Source organism: Chamaea fasciata, unplaced genomic scaffold, assembly GCF_029207755.1.
Source record: "Chamaea fasciata isolate MVZ Bird 193981 ecotype frontalis unplaced genomic scaffold, bChaFas1.0.hap1 SCAF_2, whole genome shotgun sequence".
NCBI lineage: Eukaryota > Metazoa > Chordata > Aves > Passeriformes > Sylviidae > Chamaea > Chamaea fasciata.
Genome location: NW_027094087.1, coordinates 38,172,745 through 38,197,013, shown reverse-complemented (window position 1 = coordinate 38,197,013; position 24,269 = coordinate 38,172,745). Strand labels below are relative to the sequence as shown.

At 45.5% G+C, this 24,269-nt stretch overlaps 1 protein-coding gene across 2 annotated transcripts in view; it reads left to right on the top strand.

The window, feature by feature from the left end:
- The first annotated feature begins 268 nt into the window (after positions 1-268).
- MAML2 (mastermind like transcriptional coactivator 2) overlaps positions 269-24,269 on the top strand; it is a 213,315-nt gene continuing 189,314 nt past the window's right edge. Inside the window, exons 1-2 of one of the 2 annotated variants that reach the window (XM_066175726.1) lie at positions 269-904; positions 1,243-2,453. In XM_066175726.1, coding sequence (XP_066031823.1) covers positions 2,058-2,453 — 396 coding nt within the window. In that variant the 5' untranslated portion in view covers positions 269-904; positions 1,243-2,057. Of the gene's footprint in view, positions 905-1,095; positions 2,454-24,269 lie in introns of both variants that reach the window. The other variant, XM_066175725.1, reaches the window with a different exon arrangement.

Here is a 24,269-nt window from a genome sequence, read left to right as displayed (position 1 = left end):
GGAATTTGGCTAATGCAGCCACAGTAGTACAACAGCATACTGCTTTAATAAAGCCGGCCAGCTCCCAGCTATTTCTGCATCCTCCTTTACAGCTCACCTACTGCAACACGCAGAACCTGGCGGCTGCCAGTTGCAGCAAGGTCGGTTCCAGAGGCCAGATCCCGCAGTCTAAAATTGCCCTGCACTAAATAGAGGACCCGGGCGAGAGAAACACTAAGCCTTGCGGCTTTCCCGGGGAGGAACCACAGTGCAGGCGCTACGTGACTTGTCCCGGACACCCAAGAAGCTCCTGCCAGGGCGCGGAGCTCCCACATCCCTAGCCTGACCTCGTGTCATGCACTCGTCCCGTGCATGCGAGCGCCCTAGAACGCACTGCTTGTTCTTATGCCGTCTGTTCCAGAGAAATCCAGCTGGTAGAGGAGCGCAGCGCCGTGATTTATTTGAGAACTCCTTCGTACTCGCCTTAAGGTCTCGCCGCCGGGGGAGGAGGGAAAGCCCGGGAGGCTGCGCTCCTCTGCAGCTGCTCCGCGCCCGGCCCGGCACCCAGGTAGAGGGCGAGGAGGGGAGCGGGGATTTCCTTGGCTTCCTCCCATGCACATACCTCCCGGGGAGCGGCAGCGGCCCGACTCCCCTCGGTGGCCGCTGGGAGGCTCCGCGCCTCGCCCCGGCCTCCCGGGCGCCGCGTCCCCGGCCGCGCTCCCTGTCGGTGACACCCGCCTCCCGCCCCCGCTCCGCTCCGCGCCCGCCGCGCCGCGCCGCACGGAGGGGCCGCGGGCAGCTCCGGCACCGGCAGCGCCGACAGCCCACCGGCAAACAGCCGCCTGCCGGCGCGGGCATGGAATATACAAAAACACAAAGGAAAAGTGGCTGCTGGACTGTTCTGGGGGCAAAATGCTGGAAGTTTGTAAGTGCAACTCTCCGTTTGTAATTACTGTCTGAAGAGGGGCTGGGTTGCTTGTTTGTTTGTTTGTTTGTTTCCCCTCTTCCCCTTCTCCCCCCTCCTCCGTGCTTTTCTTGAAACTGTACTTGAAACTGTTCAGTGTCTGGGAGTAAAAGGGAAAGTACGCGAGAGGAGTTCTTTGCCTGGGTCCGCAGCTTACTGCTTAATACTAAGGGGGGAGATGAGCACTGAAAGCAATACGGATTTATCCAGTGGCTGAATTAAGTGAAGGCGAAGCGTGGTTTGGAAGTCCACTGACTGACATTGTTCCGGACCGGGGGATCTGTCTCTCCGAATTTTAGAGGAACTACAGTTTAGCGGCAGCCAGCCGGACACAGTCACCACGCCGCAGAGTGGCCAGCAACGAGCGGGCGAGAGAAACAAGAAAGCACAAAGACTGAACTAACCCGACCCTCCTCCTCTTTCTCCTCCTTCCCCGGCTCTTTATTTGCACATTTACTAAAGACTTAAAAGAAAAAAAAAGAAAAAAAAAAAAAAAAAAAAAGAGAGAGAGAGAGAGAGAGAGAGAGAAACCCCAACAAACCCACTCCAGCTAACCTACGAGATTTTCGGTCCGCCGGGGGTTTCTCCGCGCCGCCGACCACGGCAATGCCTTAAATTTTCACTTCAAGGAATAACACCCCCCGCTCCCCCGAAATAAAATAAACCAAATAAACCTGCCAAGTCTCACTCATTTCCGAGGGAGAGCTCCTTCGTCCAGGGATTCATTTTGAAGAAAGCGGCTCGTTTTATTTGGCTTTTTTTTTTTTTCTCCCCCCGTTCTCCTCCCCCGGCGGAGCCCCCCCGTCCCCCCTAACCGGGCGCCCCTCGGCCGGGGCTACCCGGCCCCGACCCCCGCCCCTCCCGCCGGCCGATGCTGGCGCAGCCCTAGCGACCCCCTCCCGCCCCCCGATCTGTCAACCCCCCGCGGGGCCGTCACCGCCCGGGGGCCGGGCGGGGGTGGGCTGGGGGCGCGGGGCTGACCGCCCTCCGCCCCGCCGCCAGCCCCCGGGCTCGGGCTCCCGCCGCTGCCCCCGCCTCCCCCCCCATCCCCCCCGCCCTCTCCATGCGGCAGTGAGGACCGACCCATCCGGAGGGCCAGGACCGGCAGCCAGCGATGGGCGACACGGCTCCCCCCCAGGCCGCGGGGCTGGGGGCCGGGCTGCTGGGGGGGGGCCCGGCGGCGCCCCGGGTGCACAGCGCCATCGTGGAGCGGCTGCGGGCCCGCATCGCCGTCTGCCGCCAGCACCACCTCAGCTGCGAGGGGCGCTACGAGCGGGGCCGCGCCGAGAGCTCCGACCGCGAGCGGGAGAGCACCTTGCAGCTCCTCCACCTCGTGCAGCAGGGCCAGGGCGCCCGCAAGGCCGGCAAGCACCCCAAGGCGGCCGCCGCCCCCGCCGCCGCCGCTGCAGCCGGCGCGGCGCCCCCGGACTACCACCAGCACCTCCTCGGCAACGGCGGCATCAACGGGGAGCAGCCGGCGGGGGAGCAGCGCGCCTCGGCGCTCCTGGCGGTGAGTCACAGCGCCCGCTGCCGGCGGGGAGGCGCCGCGCCGAGCCCCCGCTCGCTCCTCGGGGCGCCCCCCCGCCCGCGCCGTCCCGCGGGCCCGGCGTGTCCGTGCGCTCGGCCCGGCGCTGCGCCCGCCGTGGCATCGAGTGTGCGAGGAGCGGTGGGCGGGCGCCGAGCTCGGGGGAGGCTGAGGGCGTGTGTGTGCGCTTCGAAGGGATTTTGGGATTGCTTGGGGCGTTGTTTTGGGGTTTTTTACATCGCGCTGTGCACCTAAAAGCGCGTCGCGCGCCTCTGCCATCGCGCCTTGCCAAGGCGGCGACAGGGGCATCCCTAAGGAGGGCACCGGCAGCCGACGCTGTCAGCGCGTCCCCGAGCAGGGGTGAAAAGTAGCGCTCGAGTATCACCCGCGCTCACAATTGTCGCCCCTGCCCCACTCCATTCCATTCGCCAGGGCGTCAGGCACCTATTTTAGCTCACTTCGTGCCCCTGGAACTCGGCCAGTGCCTATGCCCGGGGCAGCGGGCACTTCCCGGAGCGGAGCGCCCGCGCCTGCAAAGCAGCTCCGAGCGCCGGCCCCGCCAGTGATGCTCAGGTTGTTATTGTCACCCAGAGTGTTTCGCGGAGCAGTTACGAGAGTTTTCCAGGCACTGCCGCTCTGTAAATGATACGCTGACCTTTTTCAACTGGAAATTGCTCTGAACATGTCAAGGAGGCGAAGCCTTGTCTCCTGTTACTTTATTACGAGCAGTCAGTGCACCACGCTTTTGAAGGCGTATGCTCCGCTGTGCTGCCTCCCAACTCTTAATTCTCGGCACACATGCGAAACATTGAGAGGAGTGACTGCATCCTGATAGGCCCGCGGCTGCTATTCGAACAGCTGAAAATAGATCGCTCCCTCTGCTCCAGACATCTAACTTATCTTTCTTAGTGCCTGACGTATGCTAAAACGGGACCTTTGTGGTCGTTTCTCCCTTCTTACCCGTGCGGTGCGTGGATCGACGTTCGGGGCTGCGTTACTCAGCATCATTCGTGAGGGTGGTGATGTAAGCGTCAAATGCGATAACATTGTGTCCGAGGGGAGTTTAGGCGCTTCCACCTGACTCAATGTTCAGATTAAATCTCCCCACATTCCTCGCCACAATCAAGAAAGCCATTATCTTATTTTTCCAGTGTGTATTAATGTAATGTCTTGCACTTGACTTATGGGGAAAAAAAAAAAAAGAAGAAAAAAAAAAGAAAAAAAAAAGCTTTTACCTAATGTCACAGAAAAATTTACTTTCTGAAATCAGGCAACAGGCCCATGTGGGTTTGTTTTGTTTTGTATGTTTGTTTTGAATTTTAGTTGTTACTGGTTGTTACTATTATTATGAAATAGCTGGAGACAGCTATTTGGAAATGCTAAATGAAACAACTCCCAAGAAAATACTGAAAGATTTTCATCATTTAAGTACAGAAAGGTTGTTCTTGTTTCTGAAATACCACTAATGGCTATTAGCCCGCTGCTTGCTGGAGATGCTGTGCACAGCCTTTGCTCTATGTTGCATGTTGCATTACCTCCCAGAAAATTCCACAAACACGTGTCCTTGAGAAGCAAAATGTCTGACAAAGTCCCCATCATTTTTGCACGCTAGCCTTTGGTAATCCTGCTGACAAGGTGTATTTCTTCAGTGAGTATGACATTTGGGACCCTGAACCATGTTTTGACACTGAGTAAATGCTGGCTCATGAAACAGCATTGTTGTGATGGTGGCACTGCACATCCTCCCACTCTATGCTTGACACTGACGTTCTTCATTTGCTGCCCTGATTAAGAAACAAAGGCATTGGTTCAAAGTCACATCTCTGTGTCATGGAGATACACCTTCTCCTTACCAAGAACTCCTTAGAACATTGTTGCAAATATTAACGAGCAATAGCAAAACACATGGTGTCTGAGTGGGGTGAATTCAAGTGGCTGAGGGTCATACAGCTTTGAGGTAGTACAGCTTTGTGTTCCTATTCTTGAAAATTCAGAGGGCCGGGATGGACCAGGAAAGAACAAAGTCTTGCTTTTCCTCCAGCCATTGCTGGGAAAGGAATTATCTCTGCCAGTTACTCCAAGGGTACTTGAAGAGGAAGGACAAGGCAGACAAAGCCTGTTGTCCTGTGCATTATAAATGGATGGGAAGAGAACAATCTCTAAGCAGAATTCATCCTCTGTGGAGTGATTCTCAAGAGAAAATCCAGTGGAAGCCTTATATGTACTATTCTTCTAATTCCAGATTTATTCCTTTCAGCAGATGTGAGGTGCACAGGGTCCTGAAACAAGGGACAGCTCTGATTTTCAGCTGTGGCAGGCACAGCACTGGCACAGAGAAGCACAAGATAGGGGCACAGGTGTGAGTCTCACGCTGAGCATGTGAGACTGGACTCGTACCCGACTCCAAGGGAAATGTAAAGCTTCACATGCCTTGCTGTAGATCCACCAGTAAAAATAAAAAATAAAAATTAAAACAAAAACAAAACAAAACAAAAACAAACACCCATAGCTTCACACAGATAAGTGCAAAGGCAGTCATAACTCTTCGCTGGGGAGTTCTGGCTACCAGGGTGCTCTTTGTCTGCAAAACCCAGCTGGGTTGTTTCCTCTGCTTTGCAGGTTCCTCTGCTCTTGTTACACATCGTTGCACATGTGCCTGCCGTGTTTAGTGGCATTGGATGGGTCATTTACACAGTTGGACTCAAAAGTAAATATTTGACACTTGGTAACATTTGCAACAATGTTTCCTTGAACATATCAAAGAGCTTGAAGTGATTATCTGACATTGTTGATGCTATTATTTGATAATTATCTTTTCCCAGTGGGCAGTTTAAAATTGGCAGAAGAGAGAGTTTTTAGAGGAGTTTGGTTTGGCCTTAATTTAACAGTGTTACTTTGATTTTTGAGAAAGTATCTTTGGCAACAGCATTTTCTAACTGGAGGCTGGGGGTCAGATTTTTTTAGCTGGACCAATGGATATGGGTGTGTATGAATGAGAAATTTATTCTTCGGGACACAGATAGGGAAGCTTTTGTACTTTCTGCCTTCCTGCATTTCCCAAGAGCTAACATTTGTTTATTTACATGGTGTTGTTACTTTTCATGGTGCAGAGTGGAACAGATAAAATATTCTGTCTTTCTTTTATACATACATCTATATGTATGTATATGCCCTGCAGCACTTCTCTGCTAATACTATTTATGTTATATGTAAACAGTTAGCTCTGGAGGGCATTCCTCAGTGGCTTAAACACCGAGCTGGTAATACCAAAGTTCTTGCATTGCAGTTTCAAGTCTCTGGCAGCCAATTCATTCCATCATCCTTCTGACACAGGCTGAGCACTGCTCATTTTGCTCTATGAGAGCTGGGAACTCTGTCTCATGGGCATTAGTGTATTATTCTGGTCAGGTTCTTTCATTGCAGCCGTCACCCCGATGGCTCTGAGTTGTTAAGTGACGTTTATCATCAGTCACAGGTGGCTTGTTCTACTTTCACCCATCTCATGGTTGTGCTGAATTTGTCATTATAAGAATTGATTTAAAATAACAATTAAATACATTAATATTTTCTGTACTGGGAAAAGTAACTGTGAAAGTGGTCTTCTCCCCAGATGTAGTCTACAGGCAGGTGAAAAAAGGGAAAACAATCCCATAAAAGTGATGTATCCAAGGAAGAGGGGAATGTGTTAATTCCTCCTGCTCCCATAAATTCTCATCAACAGCTGTACAAATCTAGAAGAGTTAGTGGGTTTGTCCCAGTCTCCATAGAACCTCAGTGTAAAACAGGGTTGCCTGATGGGTACCAAGAGCCAAGACCGACTTGTAAAACCTCAATTTAGGCAGTTATTTTATGTGGAGATCCTGAATTAATTTCCTTAGGATTTTTTTTTTTAAATGATCCACACTGTGTTTGCTGAGGTTTGGCCTCCTCTGTGCTAGTGTTAAAGATCCTTGAGTATTTTAAAAGAAACTATTGTACTCTAGTGTCTGTGCCCAAATTGACACTTAACCCCATCTCTCAAGTTCTTTGTTTTGTTTGCTGGTTGGCTGCCAGGGTACCCTGCAGAAATATCTGCATTTTTTGGTTGTAGATGTACATAACATTTGGAAGTGCTCTGAAGCAAGCAGGATAAGGTGACCAGCTATGGGTTGAAGTGACATTACAATATGGTGAGAACAAGTGAATTAAAGCACAAACCACTCTGCAAAACTAGAGTGCAATCTTTTGACTGACATAAAGTTTGGGGCCAAAGCAATGGAAATGTTCTGTTTGTGAGGTAAATGACTGCTGTCTGCTCCTTGGGCTTCTGCAGGAGCAAAGCTGTGTTCTGATAATGCCAATTTATATAGCTGAGTCAGGTAAAAGGAGTAGGTCACATTGCCTGTGTGGGTGGAAAACACTGACCTGTTGTTATGGGCCCTCTGGCCTGCTGCAAGCCAGTTGGTTAGGATGGACATGGGTGCCATTTTAAAATCTTTGTTCCCCATAACAGTGAGAACATTTTCCAGACCATAATCAAGAAGACTCCCTGGAAGCTGCATAGAAGCTGTTTTTAATGAAGATTTCAACAAGTGAATTTGTTAAATTTACACTAGTATGTAGGAGCCTTTTCAGGCCTAGCTCTCCCATCAAATGACTTGCCTCTTTTAAAGCTTTTTAAACTTTGAATATATTTAATGAAAGTCTCCACCATTCTGAAACTGTTTAACAGACTGTTTCCACCACCAAATTTTCTGTAGGCAGTGAGCAGAAGAACAATGTCTCTGCCTGGACTTGATGTGCTCTCCAAGGCCAACCCGTGGGCTTGTTAACATCCGTGGCTGTTGTGGCATGTCCTCTGAGGGAGTTCTTGCATCCTCTGCAGTACTCAAATTGAGTCCCTTTTCTGTAGCACCACAACAAAGGAAAGTGATATTCAGCTTCTGTTTATTCTGCTTTTGTAAAGTGTGACTCTAGCAAAAATATGAGCTCTTCTGTGGGGAAATCTGAACCTTAGAAAGGTATGTCTGAGTCAGAGAAGCTGTTTTGCCGAAACTTTGACTCGTGTCGCTCTTAGTGCTTCTGCCCTCGCAAAGAACACTCCCTGCAGAAGGAATATGTGGGGCTCAGTTAGGTTACAGTATCCAAATAAGCCCCAACAGCTAGGTTAGTCAGCAGGTTAAGAAAGGCCACAGTGCCTCTCTTCCTCTTCCTAACTGCTGTCAACAGTCCCTTCTACCAAGATTTTTTCTTCAGAGGCCAGTTGTAGTCTGCTTTTATTAAGTCTTGCTGCCTTATGAAGCTGAAACTTCACTGCTATCTCATTACTGGAAAAGAATTGCTCCATCCAGGTCCCTTTGATAATTTTGGGAAGGGTGGTGTCTCCACTGCTTCATTTTTATTGCACTCCCTAGGTGGTGTAGGAGGAGCTGGAAGATGGCAAGCTCTTCCAGCTAACGAAGCACTGGCATAGAGGTGCCAGCTCGGCCAGAAAGTCTCTCTGTGGTCTTGCAAATGTCTCCTGCTGTGCCACTATTTCCCTTCTATGCTTTAGCTTTTTCTGGTGGTACAGTCTCACTAGCACATGGGACTTTGGGTTTTGCTGAAGGCTCAAATCTACATGAAAATGACCTGACACCATCCCATCCTGGAATTCAAGCAGGTGATTAAAGCAACCGCTGTGTAACACCTTAGAGGGCACACAATCAGCTGCATGGTTCCTAGAAGACCTTTGGCCACCTGGCTCCTCTGAAGAGGAGAAGAACACAATCTTTTTTCTTTGATGTCTCTCCAGTGGTCTGCATGTCAATATTCCCCTGTATGAATTCCCAGTGGTGTTACTCCCAGCAGGCGTAGGATGAGGCTGATGGGATTCTTGACAGGTCTGTATTTTCCACAAATCTCAATCACCTTCTGAAAACCTGAAAAGGGTCTTACCTGTATCATGCTACTTCATTTTGGAACAGCCTTGAGCAGTGAAAGAGGCAGTGGTCTTGCCTGCAGAATAGAAGGATTTGGTGCTCAGTGAGATTTGGATCAAATTTTCAACTTAGCAGTACTAAGATGCAGATTTTTTTTTTCTGTGGTCTTTTTTCTTTTAAATAAAAGCATAAACTATTGGTGCCCTTGATTCCCATTGGAAAGCTTCCTATAGCCACCTGAGAGCCAACTTGTAAATTTGTTATACCTTGTCAGGTCCTTCTAAAGTACTTTTAGATGTAGGTAATCAGTCCCTAATTGTACTGTAGTGCCAACATGAATACCTACACCAAAATACCTGCAAGTCTCAAGCAACAGTTTTTAGGTGAGCATGCTGTAAAACTAAAATCTAAGTGTTTCCACTCTGATTCTAGGGTCTATTCAACAAATTACTCCTGTTATTTCACTTCCATGAAACTCAGTTTCTTCTATGAACAATACTATTTATCACTTATGTGGAGTGAATTGAGATGTGATGGTGAGTTTTATGACTCAGAAGCCAAATTCATTGCTGATGGAGCCTAAGACAGGGGTTTTGAATGTTTGCTTTGACAAAGCCTTTGAGGAGCTTCAAATCACCTTTTCAGCCTTTGACCCACAGATCTGAGTATTGGAAATACAAACCTGAATTAGTCTTTTACATAATCATGTGACTCCAGACCTAGGTTTTCATGGCACTGTGTTGCCAATATTCACAATAAAAGTGCAAGATGTGGCAGTGACCCTTCTCTTTAGGAGAGAAAAGCATCTTTTGACTTTCTCTTCATAATCATGAATGTGTATGCTTTATATTTTCTCAATTTACTTGCTCCTGATTCTGCATCAATTTCTGTTCAAATTAATCTCCCAATTAAGTCATCTGTGTCCAAGTTTCATGTAATTGATGCTTCAGCAAACTGGGAGCAGAGTGGGATTGGAACTGAGAGCATATATACAAGTCATCAGCTCTCTCTGAGGCCGCAGCTGCTCCCAGTGAAAGCAGGTGAGAGCTACCTTGCCCTGCATGTGTTGCCTTCCATCTGGTAGTGATGGAGGATGGTTCACATTTATGGCTCAGGGTGAGAAAAACACTGAAATATTGCTTAATTGAATAACTTACACAAAATTCCAATGCACTTACTGAAAAATTATAATTTATTTTAGTTTTAATTTGAAAATACCTCACGCCTGTGGTTTCACCTACAGGTGTTGGCATTTCCCTGAAGAAATTCCTTTTATTCAAAAATGGCTCCTGTAGCTATTTTTATCTGTGTCACTCAGTTATAACTCTGATGTGCTTGCAAACCCAGCTGAATCAAGGTGGAGAGAAATTAGTACCAATTAGGAATCAATGTGAAAGTGCTTCTGACAAGTGAGGATGTAGATCTTGCAAACCCATTTCCCTGCTGCCTGAGCCTGAAGCTGCCTGAAAGACTTGGTAAGATCCTGGACTAGCAGAAGAAACCCCAAGAGGGTTCGTTGTAGCCATTCTGTTTTGAAACAAAATTGTGCAAGAGTCTTCCTGGTGATACCCTGGCTTTATTGTAGATCTCTGCAGGCAGCTCCCTAGAGTAGGTGTTATACAAACACCCAGTGAGAACTGTGCTCTTCCCTGCGTAGCTCAGTGCCTCAAGAGACAAGATAGACAAAGAATGGAAGGAGGAACAGAAGCACAGAAAGGTCAAGTGTCTTGCCCAAGGCCAAACAGCAGGTCAGTGGCAGAGCTGGGAACAGAGCCCAGATTTCCTGACTCCTAGTCCAGCACTCCATTAATCATCTCTTTGCTTTGTGTTCCATGGCCTGTTACTGATCATAGGAAATGTGAGGATGACTTTCCGACAGCTTCAGAATTGTTTCTTAGTTTTGGAAACTATTGATCATCAGCACATTATTGAGATAAAGAGGTCATGTAATGGACTCTTGTACATGTGTATGCACTAGATGATTCAGAATTAAGAGTTCTAGATATCAATTTCAATCCAGGACACTGAAAAGCTATATTTCATAATCCCATATGTTTCTTCTAAGTCAAAATTTTGAAGTCCTTTTTCCCCCCTATGTTATGTACAAAGTGGTTTGTCTTTATAGCATTACCCCTCACAGTTGAACTCCTATATTGGTGCTTGCCCTATAAATTATTTCTTCCTTGAAAATTAGTTACAACAGTTATTTAGTTAGCAGGGCTTTTCTTCTCAATGGAATTTACCCATGAAACAGTCAGAAAACCAGTAAGTCCACAGTCCTGAGACACTAGTGATCCTTACTTATTTTTGTTCCTCACTGTAGGATCTATTCAGTTTCCAAAGCCTTTCAATGGATTGTCTTGATCACAAACTTAATTATACCTGTGAGATTTTTTTTTTCTTCTGAAAAAATTTGACTTGAGGCAACACTCTAACTACTGTGGTAATGACTTACTGAGAGTCTCTTGTAAACAATAGTATAATCACTTTCTTATAGTCATGGCAACAGTGTTTAAGCAATGAGCTTACTGAGCATAATGTGCACTGTCTCCACTGAATAGTATTATTGCAGCACTGAAGTGTATGCTGCTCATTTTCAGAAGACTTGGAGACATAAATTATTCAGCAAAACAACACTGCTCCAGAAAGCGTCTTTGAAATCGTTGCATTCTGTACTAGCCAAAGAAGGACGTTCATTGGTGCTGACAGGGCTGTGTTGTGTTACTGCACAGCAGTGGAATCTTTGGTTCAGGCTTGCTCCCACTGAGTTTAAGGGTGTCTCTCTCAAACCACTTGAGGCCTATGCTACCTGTCGGCAGGGTCCTGCTTCCCCTGGTAATGTTTGCTGTTGTGGAGGGCGGAATGGATCAGGAGGATGCACATATCCATGGTGTGAGAGGTGGTGACTAAGTGCAGAAGGAAGAATTTGGTTTAACAAACAGTTTTACTCAATCCCTTCCTTGGTCCAGAGGATCACCTGGATGCCTACTCAGTAGGTTGGGGAGGCAGCTTGGAGAGTGAGCAACTTCACAGGAAGCTTCAGAGTTGAACCCCAAGACAAGAAGCCATCCCTGATTTTTCTGTTTATTTTGGCTTTGTATCTCTCTTATTCAAATATCTAGACCTGAAGGAAAGACCTTGTTGGCAACAGTTGTTGTTCTGGGATGAGTCATTCCACCAGATTTTAGAAATACCACCTCAGTGACAGTTGGCAAAAATGCTGCATGGGCTGTTCAGTTTATGTTTTTCTCTTTGGAAAATCAGACCATTTATTTAGGGTTCTGTTGCTTTAGAAACCATCTCCAGGCACTCCGGGTCCCTTCCCTTCCCTTCCCTTCCCTTCCCTTCCCTTCCCTTCCCTTCCCTTCCCTTCCCTTCCCTTCCCTTCCCTTCCCTTCCCTTCCCTTCCCTTCCCTTCCCTTCCCTTCCCTTCCCTTCCCTTCCCTTCCCTTCCCTTCCCTTCCCTTCCCTTCCCTTCTCTTCCCTTCCCTTCCCTCTCACTCTTTTTTCCTTTTTTTTCCCTTTTCCTCTTTGTTATGGTATCTCAACATCTGCAGTTTCAGTCTTGATTATAATCTGATTTGCTCCTCCTGAAACCATCTATGGGAAATACTGTGGACGTGGCATTGCGGAACATCAGCCTAATGTAGAATCAGGCTTTTTATTTCTGATCATTACGCTAGTTTATAGTCAATTATTTTGTTTTCCAAAGAAATGCATTCTCTCTGCTTATCTGAAAGCTTTTGGTTCAACATCCTTCCAAGCTAGATACACTTGGTGTTCAACATGCAGCCGCTTACCTCCATGGCCCAGTTCCCGGAAACACTTATGCATGTGCTTAATTGTGCACACATGGGTAATCGCACTGAAATCAAGATGTGTCGAATTAAGCAAGTCAAGAAATATTTGCAGGGTTTGGTCTTTGTTCAACAAACAGGCCTCAGTCTGGCTGAAGTCTACAACATGCTACAAAGAGAATCCAAATTCAGAAGTAAGTAGTATATTAATTATAAATCGACTTATTTCCTTAAACCAGTTAATTCTGTACTTTTAAAAAATACTCTCAATTTTTCCTGCAAATCCAATTGCCCTTCCTTTCACACTCATTTTTCCTCCTCACTGCTCAACTCCCAACAGACCTGAGCTGCCAGCCACATGATCCCCTTTTATAATGATTTGAGTTCTAATGTTTCTTTTTTCCTACCAACTTTGTGTATTACTGTAATGGTTCCTAGGACATATTTTGGCCAGCTTTTAGGGAGAGAGAGAGTGTCACAGTGTTTCAGACCTTCATTTCTAAGTGCAGTATTAAATATAATCCTTATAATTATTGCACTGCCACTTGGACCACTGTAGTTCAGGCTATGTCAATATGTCGTCAAAAGCTCTCTTTTTCAGGAGCTGGAACTCAGTCATGTTGATTGAATTGAAATCTGATGGTCAGCAGCTGCAGACACACTCTCGCCCCATTCCCTGCCCCCTCCCCCTTTCCCCTGCTTCTCCCTGCTTTTTTCTGCTCTGTACTACAAAATCTTCTTGCTTTCTGTCAAAGTCATAGTTTAGAAAAGAGAGCTAATGGCTAATTCCAGGCTCAGTTATTCTGAGCCGTCCCTTTGGGTTAGTCTAGACTGTCCTTCGAGGGGTGCCCTGAGGAAACCTGAAGGCACAATCTACTGTCTGTGTGTGGATGGTGAACCTGAGAGCACAGCCCAGGTGCAGTGTGAAGGCCATCCTCAAACTAGGCATGACCATGCCTCATGTGGGAGCTTCTGGGATGCCATCAGTGCCATTCTCAGCAGCTAAGGAAGGTGTAGATGTGCCTGGGCTGAACCCTGTGAGGTGCCTGTGTAAGCAGGCCTGGGAGCGCCACAGCCCTCTCCTCTCTCATCCTCTTGGTCAGTCCCATACAGACCTCACTATTCATCTAAGCAAGAGCATTGGGATGAGGGCAATTGCCAGCAGTAGTTTATACTGCAAGTTTAACACATAACTTTTTCAGCCCTAGGGGACTGGTGGGAAAAAAAACAGCTTTGAACTGGGGGAAAAAAATAACTGTATCCAGTAGTTGTATAGCATGATCCTGTCATTTTTGGTACTTAGAAACCAAAACAAACCCCCAGCATTCATAATACAAGATATCCAGGTTTTAAATGTTGCCACTTGGAAATACACAGTAACTACTTTTCATAAGGCCCTTTAGTCCATGTGTTTACAGGTGGACCAGAATAGCTCTGCAGAAGTTAATCCAGTCCCTTGGGTAAACAGTATGTACTTCTAAAACTTTCTGTATAAACCAACCATATGTAAGGCCTTTGACATACATCTGTACCACACACAATACATCTGAGGGACCCTGCTAGTGCTGGGATGGCTAGTGAGGTTGATAACCCCCTTGGCTAGTGTACTGAGTGTGTGTTCATTCTGTCTCATTATGCCTCTGAAGGATAACAGCCTTTGGATGATGGGTGTGCCAAAAGGGCTATTTACTCCAACACTTTATTATGTGGTTCTTGCAGCCCTCTTCTAGAACATACTGTCTGTGCTTGGGTCTCCCAGGCTGCCATCAAAGCACAGGCTCTTTGACACAGGTCAGAAGGACTCCTCACCCCAGCATTGCATTGCCACTTTTGGTCACTGAAGTCACACTCAGCCCCTTCCCCTGGTTAAGTTCTCTGCTGTCCCCCTCCTCCACTTCCTAAAGCTATAAGCCGTGTCTCCTCCTCCACATTCACCCCCTCTCACCTGGGTTATTGCCCTGCCATCTCTCCTTTCATGCTTCTGACACTGCTGCTTTGTAATGTTGTTTTTCTAGTTTGGAAAGGCCAGAGGGCCAGGCTGAGGGAGACATGCTGAACACATGTTTTCCACATGTTCTCCTCGTCTTCCTTCATACTGCATCTCTAGCTGTCTTTAGCTTTTTGTTTAAATGGGACATCTAATGACCGTGAGCTTATTCTCTTCTCTTACTAGTTTTATAAAGCATGAGGTCAAAGTTCCTGTGTCATTGTCATAAGAAACTTAGGGCAAAAACTTATGTGAGTTAACAAGGCACTTGTAGATTCTTTGGCCCTTCCCCACAGGCCATGAGCACTCACAGGCTGGGCATACAGTTGTGAATGCTTAGGCTCCAGTTCAGAAAAATACTAGAAGAATAAACGTGACATTAAAGATATGATTAAATACTTTTCTCTTTGAGTGGTGCTTCATTGAAGTGGACCCCATTCTGGAGGAGACATCTTTATTGTTCTGATTCAGAAAATACTTAAGAGTATACCAAAGTTTTAAGAATGGTAGTTCATTCACTATCTCATGTTTTTAGTGACTCTTAAATAGGGCTGTGTGGTGCAGGCAAGGCAGAAAACATGGAGGCTCTCCTGGTCACCTTTTACATTTTCACTCACTCTGGAATCTAAGTGTCTCTGAACTGTAAACACGTTTTGATAGTGCTACTGCCTATTTGCCACTTGAACATTCAATAACAAAAGTGTGTTGCGTACCCAGGTGCAGACTATTTAAAGTGACTGCCATTAAATGAAGAGCAATTACATGTTAGAAAGGAAATCTTCATACAGAGTTAGCATTATTTCTTTGACTGTGTTTGACAAGGAGTTGGAATCTTGGACTCTTGGATTCCTCTCTTGCATTCCAATGACCAGTCTGGGAACAGTGAGGAGTCCAAATCTTTTTGACTTAAAACATGTAGGCATCAAATCTTCTCTGTACTGAACAGAAACCAAGGAGAACTGGACATCTAATTGTATATTTGAATCTCAGCCTAAAATCTCTGGAGACTTTTGGAACATTTATCCCTAGGAGATTTTGCTTGAGTCAAAAATACAGACTGGAGCCATGGCTGAAAAAAAAAAAGCTGACATGTGACATCAGTTCATCAGACAATGAGTCATCCATCAGTGCCAGAGGACAAAGTATTCTTTGTATTTACCTAAGAAGTAGTTACCTATTTAGTTACCTATTTACTTTCTGAAATTATGCTTTTAATACTAACTTGACATTTCGGTTTGCTGTACAGTGAAAACACGATTTTATTAAATGCCTTATATAAAAACAGGCTTCCTTGTTTCTTGAACAGTAAGAAATACTAGAGAACAAACATAAAAGGCCCATTTCCTTCCTTGCTTGTATGTGTAGTCAAGGAAAAATCCTGAATTGTGCTTGTAAGAGACAGTCCAGTCTCTTTTTTTTGCCAGCGATGTAAGTGTTGGGCCTTTAGAGAAGGCTGACTTATTATCATTGCCTTCTGATCTGTCGCTGTTTCTGCTTTCCCTCTGGTTTGGCTTTTCATTCTATAGATATATTACTGAAAATGTATTTTAAAAAATTAAAGGCAATAATTTGTTGAAAAGGACTTTACCTGTAAAGGACTCTAGGCTTACCACACACAGGCAGGTCCCAGCTGGGAAATGCAGTATTAAAGCCGAAACTTTGTCTCTCAGACTCAGTGTTTCTCACAGTCCTTGCAGGGTGGTGGGATGCCTGGACTTCCCAGCACACATGGTAACCATCGATCTCAGTGTGGTGTTAAGAAGCCAGTGCTAGGAGGTGAAGGCAGAAGAAGAGCTGAAGGGCAAAGGAAGAAAGAGAAATTTTGCTGTCAGTGCTCAAGTGTCTAGCTCTGTACAATCCTATGACATGTAAGCAAAGGAAGCTTGAAAAAATTACCCTGGGACTAGGAAAGCAAATTGATGCAGAGCAGGTTAGCCATTCTTTCAAGAAGTAGTAGAATTATTTTCTGTCTTTTTTCAAGTAAAAAACCCCACTGATCCAATTTGGATGACTTCACTCTAGCAGTGCAACAGGAGCCAGTGTACAGATCTCCTGTTTTATCAGGCCTGTTAGAAGACAATTGCACATCTCAGACTTGTGCTTTTCTGTCTCTTGATATGCTTTGTCTTCTCAGAACAAGTTTTCTCCCTCATCTTTTAATCCCTCTTTAGCCATCACCTTTTCCTGCCTTACAAACGACTCTGTGCGTGCACTTTGAAGGTTGTGTGGGCAGCAATTTAATGTGAGTGCTTTGTAGGGCAGGCCGGAGCCATTGCCTCTCACAGGCAATGACCTACGAGTTTAGACCTGGCTTCCTCTGGAATGGTCTGTAAAGGTACAACATTACAGGAGCAATGGATTTCAGAACAAAACAAAGCTGCTTACAGCCAGAGACATTTAAGTCCTGCATGATCAACTCTGCTGCTCTTTTGTAGCCATCTCTTATCTAATCTAATCTAATCTAATCTAATCTAATCTAATCTAATCTAACCCAACCTAATACATTAGCATCTTTGCTGTATTTACTATCCTTTTACCAAGGAATGGCAGGAAGGAGATTGGGGCCTTGGTAAAAGCATGAGGCAGAGAGGCATGAGACATTGTTGAGGAAAGTTTAGAAGAGCTATACAAGCTCTTTTATTAGGCAATGAGCATTGTAAACAGCAGACTGTCTTGTCCTTCTCCTATCCCACTGACTTTGAAGTGCTGAGGACCTGGTGGCAGAGACTTGGTGTGGGTGACTGAGACACTATAGCACAGAAATGGATTGTTCAAAGGTTTCCTGTGACTTAGAGAGTTTCTCCAGCAAAATTCAAATACAAAGCCATGGACACCTCTGGTCGCCAGTCAGAAACATTATTAATGAGACCATTTTTCTGAAGAGGTCATGTAGTTTCTACACCATCAGATTTAATTTGGTTTCTTGATGGGAATGAGCTACAGCTACTGTCAGTGTTTATTTTCAGTTAGTTTTACAGGCGGCACTGCTCAGTATTGCGTGGTTAGGATGGTCTGGTTAATCAATCCTCCTCACTGCCTCCCCTTTCATTTTTCTTGTCTGCTCTCGCATCACAGAAACATTTCCAGCAATTCCCTTTACATAACAGTTACTGAGGCAAAGGGCGATCTAGTTATGCTCCAGCAGAAACTCAGAATCCCAAAATGGATAAGGTTAAAAGAGACCTCAGTGGGTCATCTGATCCAACCGTCCTGCTCAAGTAGGACTGTCCTAGACACAGGATTGTGTGTCCTATGGCACAGGATTGGGTCCAGATGGTTCTTGAATATCTCCAGTGAGAAAGACTCCACAACCTCTCTGGGCTACCTGTCCCAGTGAGGAACTCAGTGATAGTAAAGACACACCCTTCACACAAGTAATTCCCAAACCAAACACGACAGGGAGGCACCCAGAGGTGCTTATGAGGGCCCATTAAGGCCCTTAGGTTTAGCCAGGATGGGCTGCTTTGCAGGACATAGTGAGTGCCTTTCCTGCTCACAGGAGGCAGAAGAATGTCTGCTTATTCCTGAAAACAGTTCTGCAAAAGAGAAAGCAAAATTAAGCCGGAGTGTTTGGTTCCTATTGGAACACTTGCAGCCTGCATTAATGATGATACCCACTGGTGTGTCTAAAGGCTGTCAGCCAGCGGAAGATAGCCCACTGATGTGGTGGGGTGAGCAGGCATTCAAACCAGAGCAACTGGTACCTGGGGCTGCTGTGGCTAAGGGCAAGGGACACTTCTGACTGGGCAGGGATGAACTATAGTGTAAGATGGTGATATGGAGGCCTTCACATTTGCTTTCCAGTGTGGGCTAAGTGATTCGTTGGCTTGCAAGGAACACTAGGGAGATGGTTGAGAACTTCCACCCCATCTTCCCTGTGAAGGGAAGGACTACCTGGTGTTGCAGAATGAAAAGGTCTGACCTACTGTTGGTCAATGACAGACAATGGCTTTGCATGCAGAAAGGCACTTGAGCAGCTGGGTACAAAGCAGAAAATGAACATGTAGACCCTTGGCTAGGGCAGGACCCTTCAGTTTTATACCCAATCTCATTACTTTCTTCTGAATAACATCAGTGAGAGAAAGAAGAGAATCTGTACCGATAGCAACAAGGGTGTAATTTCACCTCTGAATTAATAAACCATTTGATCTTTGCTTTTCTGGTCTCACTGGAAACCAATCTGATCTCCTCCAGCTGAGGCTGCCCCATGGGGCTAACATCCTGACACACATCTGCAGCCATCACCAGTGGCACATGAGGGAGTGACAGAGGGAATATCATGTTCATCCTAAGGCTCCCCAGCCTGTTGGAGGGATTCATATCACAACTGAGGCAGACTAGTGCAAAGCTCTAGATTGCTTTTCTGGGTCTGTAGGTTCTGAGACTGCTGTGGCAGTGCATCACAGAGTCCCAGGAGGAAGTTTTATTGTTGTGCCTCAGTAGGAATCACTGGGGTTTTACTAGTGAGCCTGTTCATACAGAAGTGAGCCTGTTCATGTTGCCTCTGAAGGAAGAAGGACTGGCCCCAACCTTACAGTGGAATGCTGTGTTCTTAAGATTAGGAAAAATTAAATTAAAAATCATTTTTGTAGAAGAACTCAGTTTGGGTTGACTGGCTTTGTTCAGGTCATCAGTACATAATCATAGGGTAACTTCTTTTTCTGTGTCCTAGTTCATGTTAACACACAGACACTTGCATGATAACCACTGTTTTCACCACCACCAAATTCTAGAGGTCAGGGACCTCTAGAATTAAACTTACAAGCTATCATAGTGTGGGTGGACCAACCAGCTCTTTCAGGGTAGTAGCTGAGAGACTCATTTCCTCTGTGGATGAGCCACAGAAATGGATGCACAACACACACTGACCAGTGGGTTACATTTTGGTCTGTACTGTGCAGATGTAACCCAGCAGCCAGGGTGAAGCAATCTTAAAATGACATGGAACATACCATCATTAGGACCTCATCACACTGTGGGTATCAAATGAAGTGCTTCTCTTGCCAATGAGAGTTCAGCTCAGTGGTAGGGTGTCAAGATTTGTGTTAGTTGCAACAAATCCTGCCTGAGCTATGAGTATATTTGTCATGTAGAAAACTCACCCTCTTTCTTAAGCTATCCTCACCAAAACATCTTTAATGTAAGTTTGAACAAATTATTCTGGCTGGGATATGGTTCATAGTGGTTCTGCACTAAGTTGGACTAAAACACATGTAACTGAAGTGCTGTTAGTCCACCGGAATCCTTGTTTGTACCATTCACCCCAAAAGAAGGATGAATTCTCCCAGAGGTTGTACTGGTCCAAGACAAACTGCAGAACTACAAAAAACTGTGGCCCGGAAGTGCCTCTCTCACACACGTCAGTGAGGAAAGACTAATGGTGGCAGGATTTTGCAGTGGGGACTGACACCATCAGGTCACTTGTCCTGCAGCAAAGGTTCACACCTTCACACAGGCTTACTCCAAGGACAGGCACATTGGAAGCACAGGGCTAACTCAGCCTACATTTAAGCTTGAATACTGGGAGTATTATTTCCATTTTGAACCTTTTCCAAATAAATAATTTTTTCAAATGTTACAAAAACAGTTAAATAATTTTGTAAAGCCTGAACAGCATTCTTTTGCATCAGGATTTGAATTGGAAATGGCTGTTTGGGGGCCAATTTACTTTAAAAATTACTTTGTCCACAAGGAGCTAGTCAGCCTATGGTATTTCCAGCCTACAAAGCTTTTTTCTTTTTTTTTCTTTTTTTTTTTTTTTTAACTTTAACGAGGGCCTAAAAGCTAAACAAGAAAAATCCTAGTCCAAAGAAATTCCAATATTGCTCATGCCAAAAAAACTATATCCATTCTTGAGTTTACACTGCTGAGGTTTAGTGGCAGAGAACTGCCCATATGCTTATCCATGCTGTCACACATACCCTCAAATTATCCAAAACCAGGGTAGCTTTTCTTGTACAGAGCAGGTTCTTACCATGTCTACAGGGGAGTATAAAGTCTGTGGACATACTTGTCAATCTTTTATAAAGTACAGTTCCTCTAAAAGTTTTCCCATGCATATGAAGGTTCATTTACAACTATTTTAAGCCTCGTGGCAATTGACTTGCTTTTCTTACTTAGCATTTACAGACCCTTCAGAAGTAGTCCTCAGACCCTCATGGGTCTGCAGACCACAGCTTGAAAACCACTAGCTCTTAGTTTAAATAAGATACTTGGGAGCCTTTTGGGCCTAATTTTCTATAACCTTGCAGCTTGTGAGGTCTTATATACCTTTGCACAGTGTGAGTGAAATACTACCAGATGAGGATGGTGGTGTTCAGCTCTGGTGTTGGCTTTTATTTGGACAGGTGCAAAGGATGCCAGTGCAGAGCAGTGACAGATCAAGGCCCCAGCACTATAACTACTGGAGCCCCAGGAACTGCTCTCTCCTCCAGGAAGATCTTGAGCAGCACTACTCACAGCAGAGCTGGGGAACAATTCTATTTGCAGAACCATCATTCTGCTGTTATTCCCTGAAAGCCAGGCATTGGCCGGGCACATCAATAACCATGGCAAGGATCAGGCCATTGCACACCTTGGAGTGGCAGGTGATTCTTTCGGGCTAAGGGGCTTTACTCAGGGTTAGACTCTTGCTTTGTAGTGCTGTTTGCACCCCTGTTCAGTCTCCGTTGCTTACTCTTTTTGGTGTTTCATGTCTTGAACATGGAGCAACAATCTTTTCATTTAAGCAAAATACAGTGAGAAGTGTTAAGTGTTTCAGTGCCTTTTCTTTCCTTTGATCTCATGTAAAGCTCCATGCTGAGGGTTACATGATCTCCATCACTATCTCCTTTCATGCCCAATTATTAGCACAGGTCCATGGGCTGGGTGCAATGCTATCCTTCCCCGTGCTATGAGGGGAGAAGTAGAAGGGGTTGGAGCAATTGTTTGCTGTGTTGATGACTGTGGTGTTGCCATGGAAAAGCTGGAGACTTCAGGGGAGTTTGTGTTTTGTTGGGCAGGGAGCCAGCCTGCTCTGACTTATTACAACTGTGTGAGTGAGTGAGCCATGCAGAACTTTATCCCTCTGTAGCAATTCCAAGGCAGGGAGAAAAAGAAAAGGACAGGATTGCTTTAATAAGGAGGAGTGCAGTGCACTCTGCTAGGGCTGATTGCATGAAATACAGACATGCAGAAAAAATCCTTTGCTATTTTCCACTTTTTTTTTTTTCTTTTTTTTGGCAGAATGTGTCCGCTCTCTTCTAAGGACAGCATTTAGAGCAGTGCAAATAATAAAATCTCAACTAATCCCCCTGGAAGTGAACAGAGCCATGTAATTGGCTGTATCTGTACAGGAAGGAGCATTTGGAGTTCTGCTGAGTCTGAGTCCATTAAAGTCTTTGATCTGTTCCAGAAACAAAAGTGGAAGCAGACTATACTGTTTTCATTATCTATTCTGAATGAAGTGCAAAAAGTAAATACACAGTGTAAACAGGGGAAAAAAATTAATCAAGGCCTAGGTCCAGCAAAAAGCTATCTTCATACTGAGCTTCCCATGCTCTGAGTAGTGTCATTATTCCCTGGAGGTGGAATTAAAAGCAGTGCATGTTTCTACAAATCACTTTCTATGGGCAGATCTCAAAGCAATTTACAAAACTCACCAGTTCCATTACTCTCACATTAGGGAATGAAAAACTGGGGCCACAGGGCTCATCCAGGAGAGCAGACCCTGCCCAAATCCCTGGTTAGCCACTGCCTTCTCTCCATGTTCCCTCTGAGTGTACAGAAACTAGGTGTTGGATGTCCGGGTTATTCCGAGGCATTAAACACCACTGCATAATATAATTTGTTGTAACTGACTATTCTCCGCAACCCTGGCTGCCATGTCATGTTCTTGTGTCGTATTTAATTGAGATAGAGGCAACGGCTTCTTCCTGAAATATATCTGAGAAGGTAGGAAATAACAGGATTTTGTTATGGACTCTTCTTGCTTTCAGGACTTCTGGATGTTTCAAAAAATCCATTTTTATAGGAAAGAACTGTTGCAGGGGTGATTTCCTGATTCTGTTTTTCAAATTAGAATTTCCCACCAGACTGTTCAGTGGTATAATAGATGGGCCTAGGTGTCCTATTTTAACATACACTTCTCAGGGAAAGGTGTTCATCGTAAATTGTCATCTAGCAAAGCTCTGATTTCTAAAAGAACAGAAGAAAGCAAAATTACTTCCAATAGGAGTTGGCCAGGGAACACACAGGGAAATCTTGACTCTGCATGAGTCAGTGAAAAAATTCTGGAGCTTGCAGCCCTCCTGTGATCATACTCAGAAGGTGAATCCTGCAAAACCTCTGACCATGTGAGACTCCCATGAACTGCAGCCAACAGCATCACCACCTGTTTACTTACAAAGGTAAAAAACTGCCTGGGTACCATCACAGTCTCTGATGTTAGGCTGGCTTGCAGTGCAGTGCTCTGTGATTGAGTTGGAAGCTCCAGCTGAGAAGCTAGGGACAGATCTTGACAACATGGGAGGTGACAGCATCTTCGTTTAGTTTCACTGTTGTCTAGGTAAGGTCTAAAGGTTAGGTATGACCACAGGACCCCCCCACAGTTTGTCAGTGAAGTCATTGCCTCTCTTTTCTGTATCTCATTGCACTTAACATGATTTGTCTTTTGAGATGATTGTCTAGTTACTTGGTGGCTGTGATATCTCAAGAAGTTAACACAGTAGATTAACTTTGTGTTCCAAATACAGCAGGGCAAATCAACTAGTGTAAATAATATGGCTTGATGAAGATGTGACAGCTTACAACAGCAGAGGACTTAGCCAGGGACATGAAGGGTTGCTGCTTTAGAGCTAAATGTCTGCTCAAAAGAGTTGCTTTTATCCTGCAATTTTTTCCTTACTTATTTCTGTGACATTACTGGTTCAGTATGGAAATTTCTGTCCTCCCCACAGAGTTGTAGTAGCTACACATTCAGGGACACTCCAGATTAATGAGATCTGCAACATCTTTAATCTTTCCTCACAGCATGCTGTGCTTAGGATGCAGTGTGTGAGAAAGACTAAAAGTGAGGGATGCAAGAAATGTAGTCACACAGGAAACTGAAAATGCACTGTCATTCATTCCTGTAGCACAAAAACCCCTTTCTGTAACCTCAGTTTCCTGATTCTCGTGTGGCTGGGGCCAGATTTGCCACTGGTGCAAACTGACATCAGCTGACACGACACCAGTTTGCTCCAGGAGATAACTTATTCCATGTCTATTCAGCAACAAAAGCAAGAGGACAACAGATGTGGATGAATCCAAAAGCAGCAAGGTCTTATGAAATGAAGGGATTGTTTTTAATAGTTGGTGAGTGTGAAGGCTGAGCTTCTTAATGACAGTTGAACCCAGTTCTACCACTGTTTTTCCAAAGGAAAAGCTACTGCTGAGTGCACTGCAAAAGTATCCACAAAGCTGTTTATCATTCAGGGAGTCATCCTTAAACTGAACCACGTCCTGAAAATGAATGGCTTTTTGTATGCTGCTCCATCTGAGGAGCTACTGAAGATTCCTTCCTTAAGGATCCTAATGTTTTTCTCAACTTTTTCTCCACTAGCCAGAGAGGAGGTGGCTGGTGTAAACTGCAGCAGCAATTTTCTGGGGTCATGCATGCTGTGGTGTCAGAGAAATCTGGGAAGTCAGCTTCCGGAGTTCCTGTTTTATTTTCCTCCCCTGAGGCAAAATGGTCTTAATAGTATTGAGCAAGTCGCAGCTGAGGATATCTCCTACAGCAGATCTTGCTATGTTAGTTTGTAACATTTTCAGGCCCCCAGATATGGGTGTCAATGGTGCTTACGTTCTTCTACAAGTATCCGGGAAGTTAAACTGGCAGAACTGGGGTGAGGTGGGAAGAAAAGGGAAGGAAAACTCTGCACACTCCTTCCTCTGGCCCCAGGAGATTTGTTCTGTTTGCACTGGGCTTGTCTGAGCTTCAGGGCAGTGGGCAGAGTGGAAGTTGGAGTGAAGCTGTAAACTCACCTGAAACCTAACTGCATCCTCATCCTGATGCCTCTTTTTATTAGGCAGTGGTGTACAAAGCTTCCCTGCCCAGAGTGAACTACCCTCCACTTGGCTTAGTGGTGTCTTCTGGCTA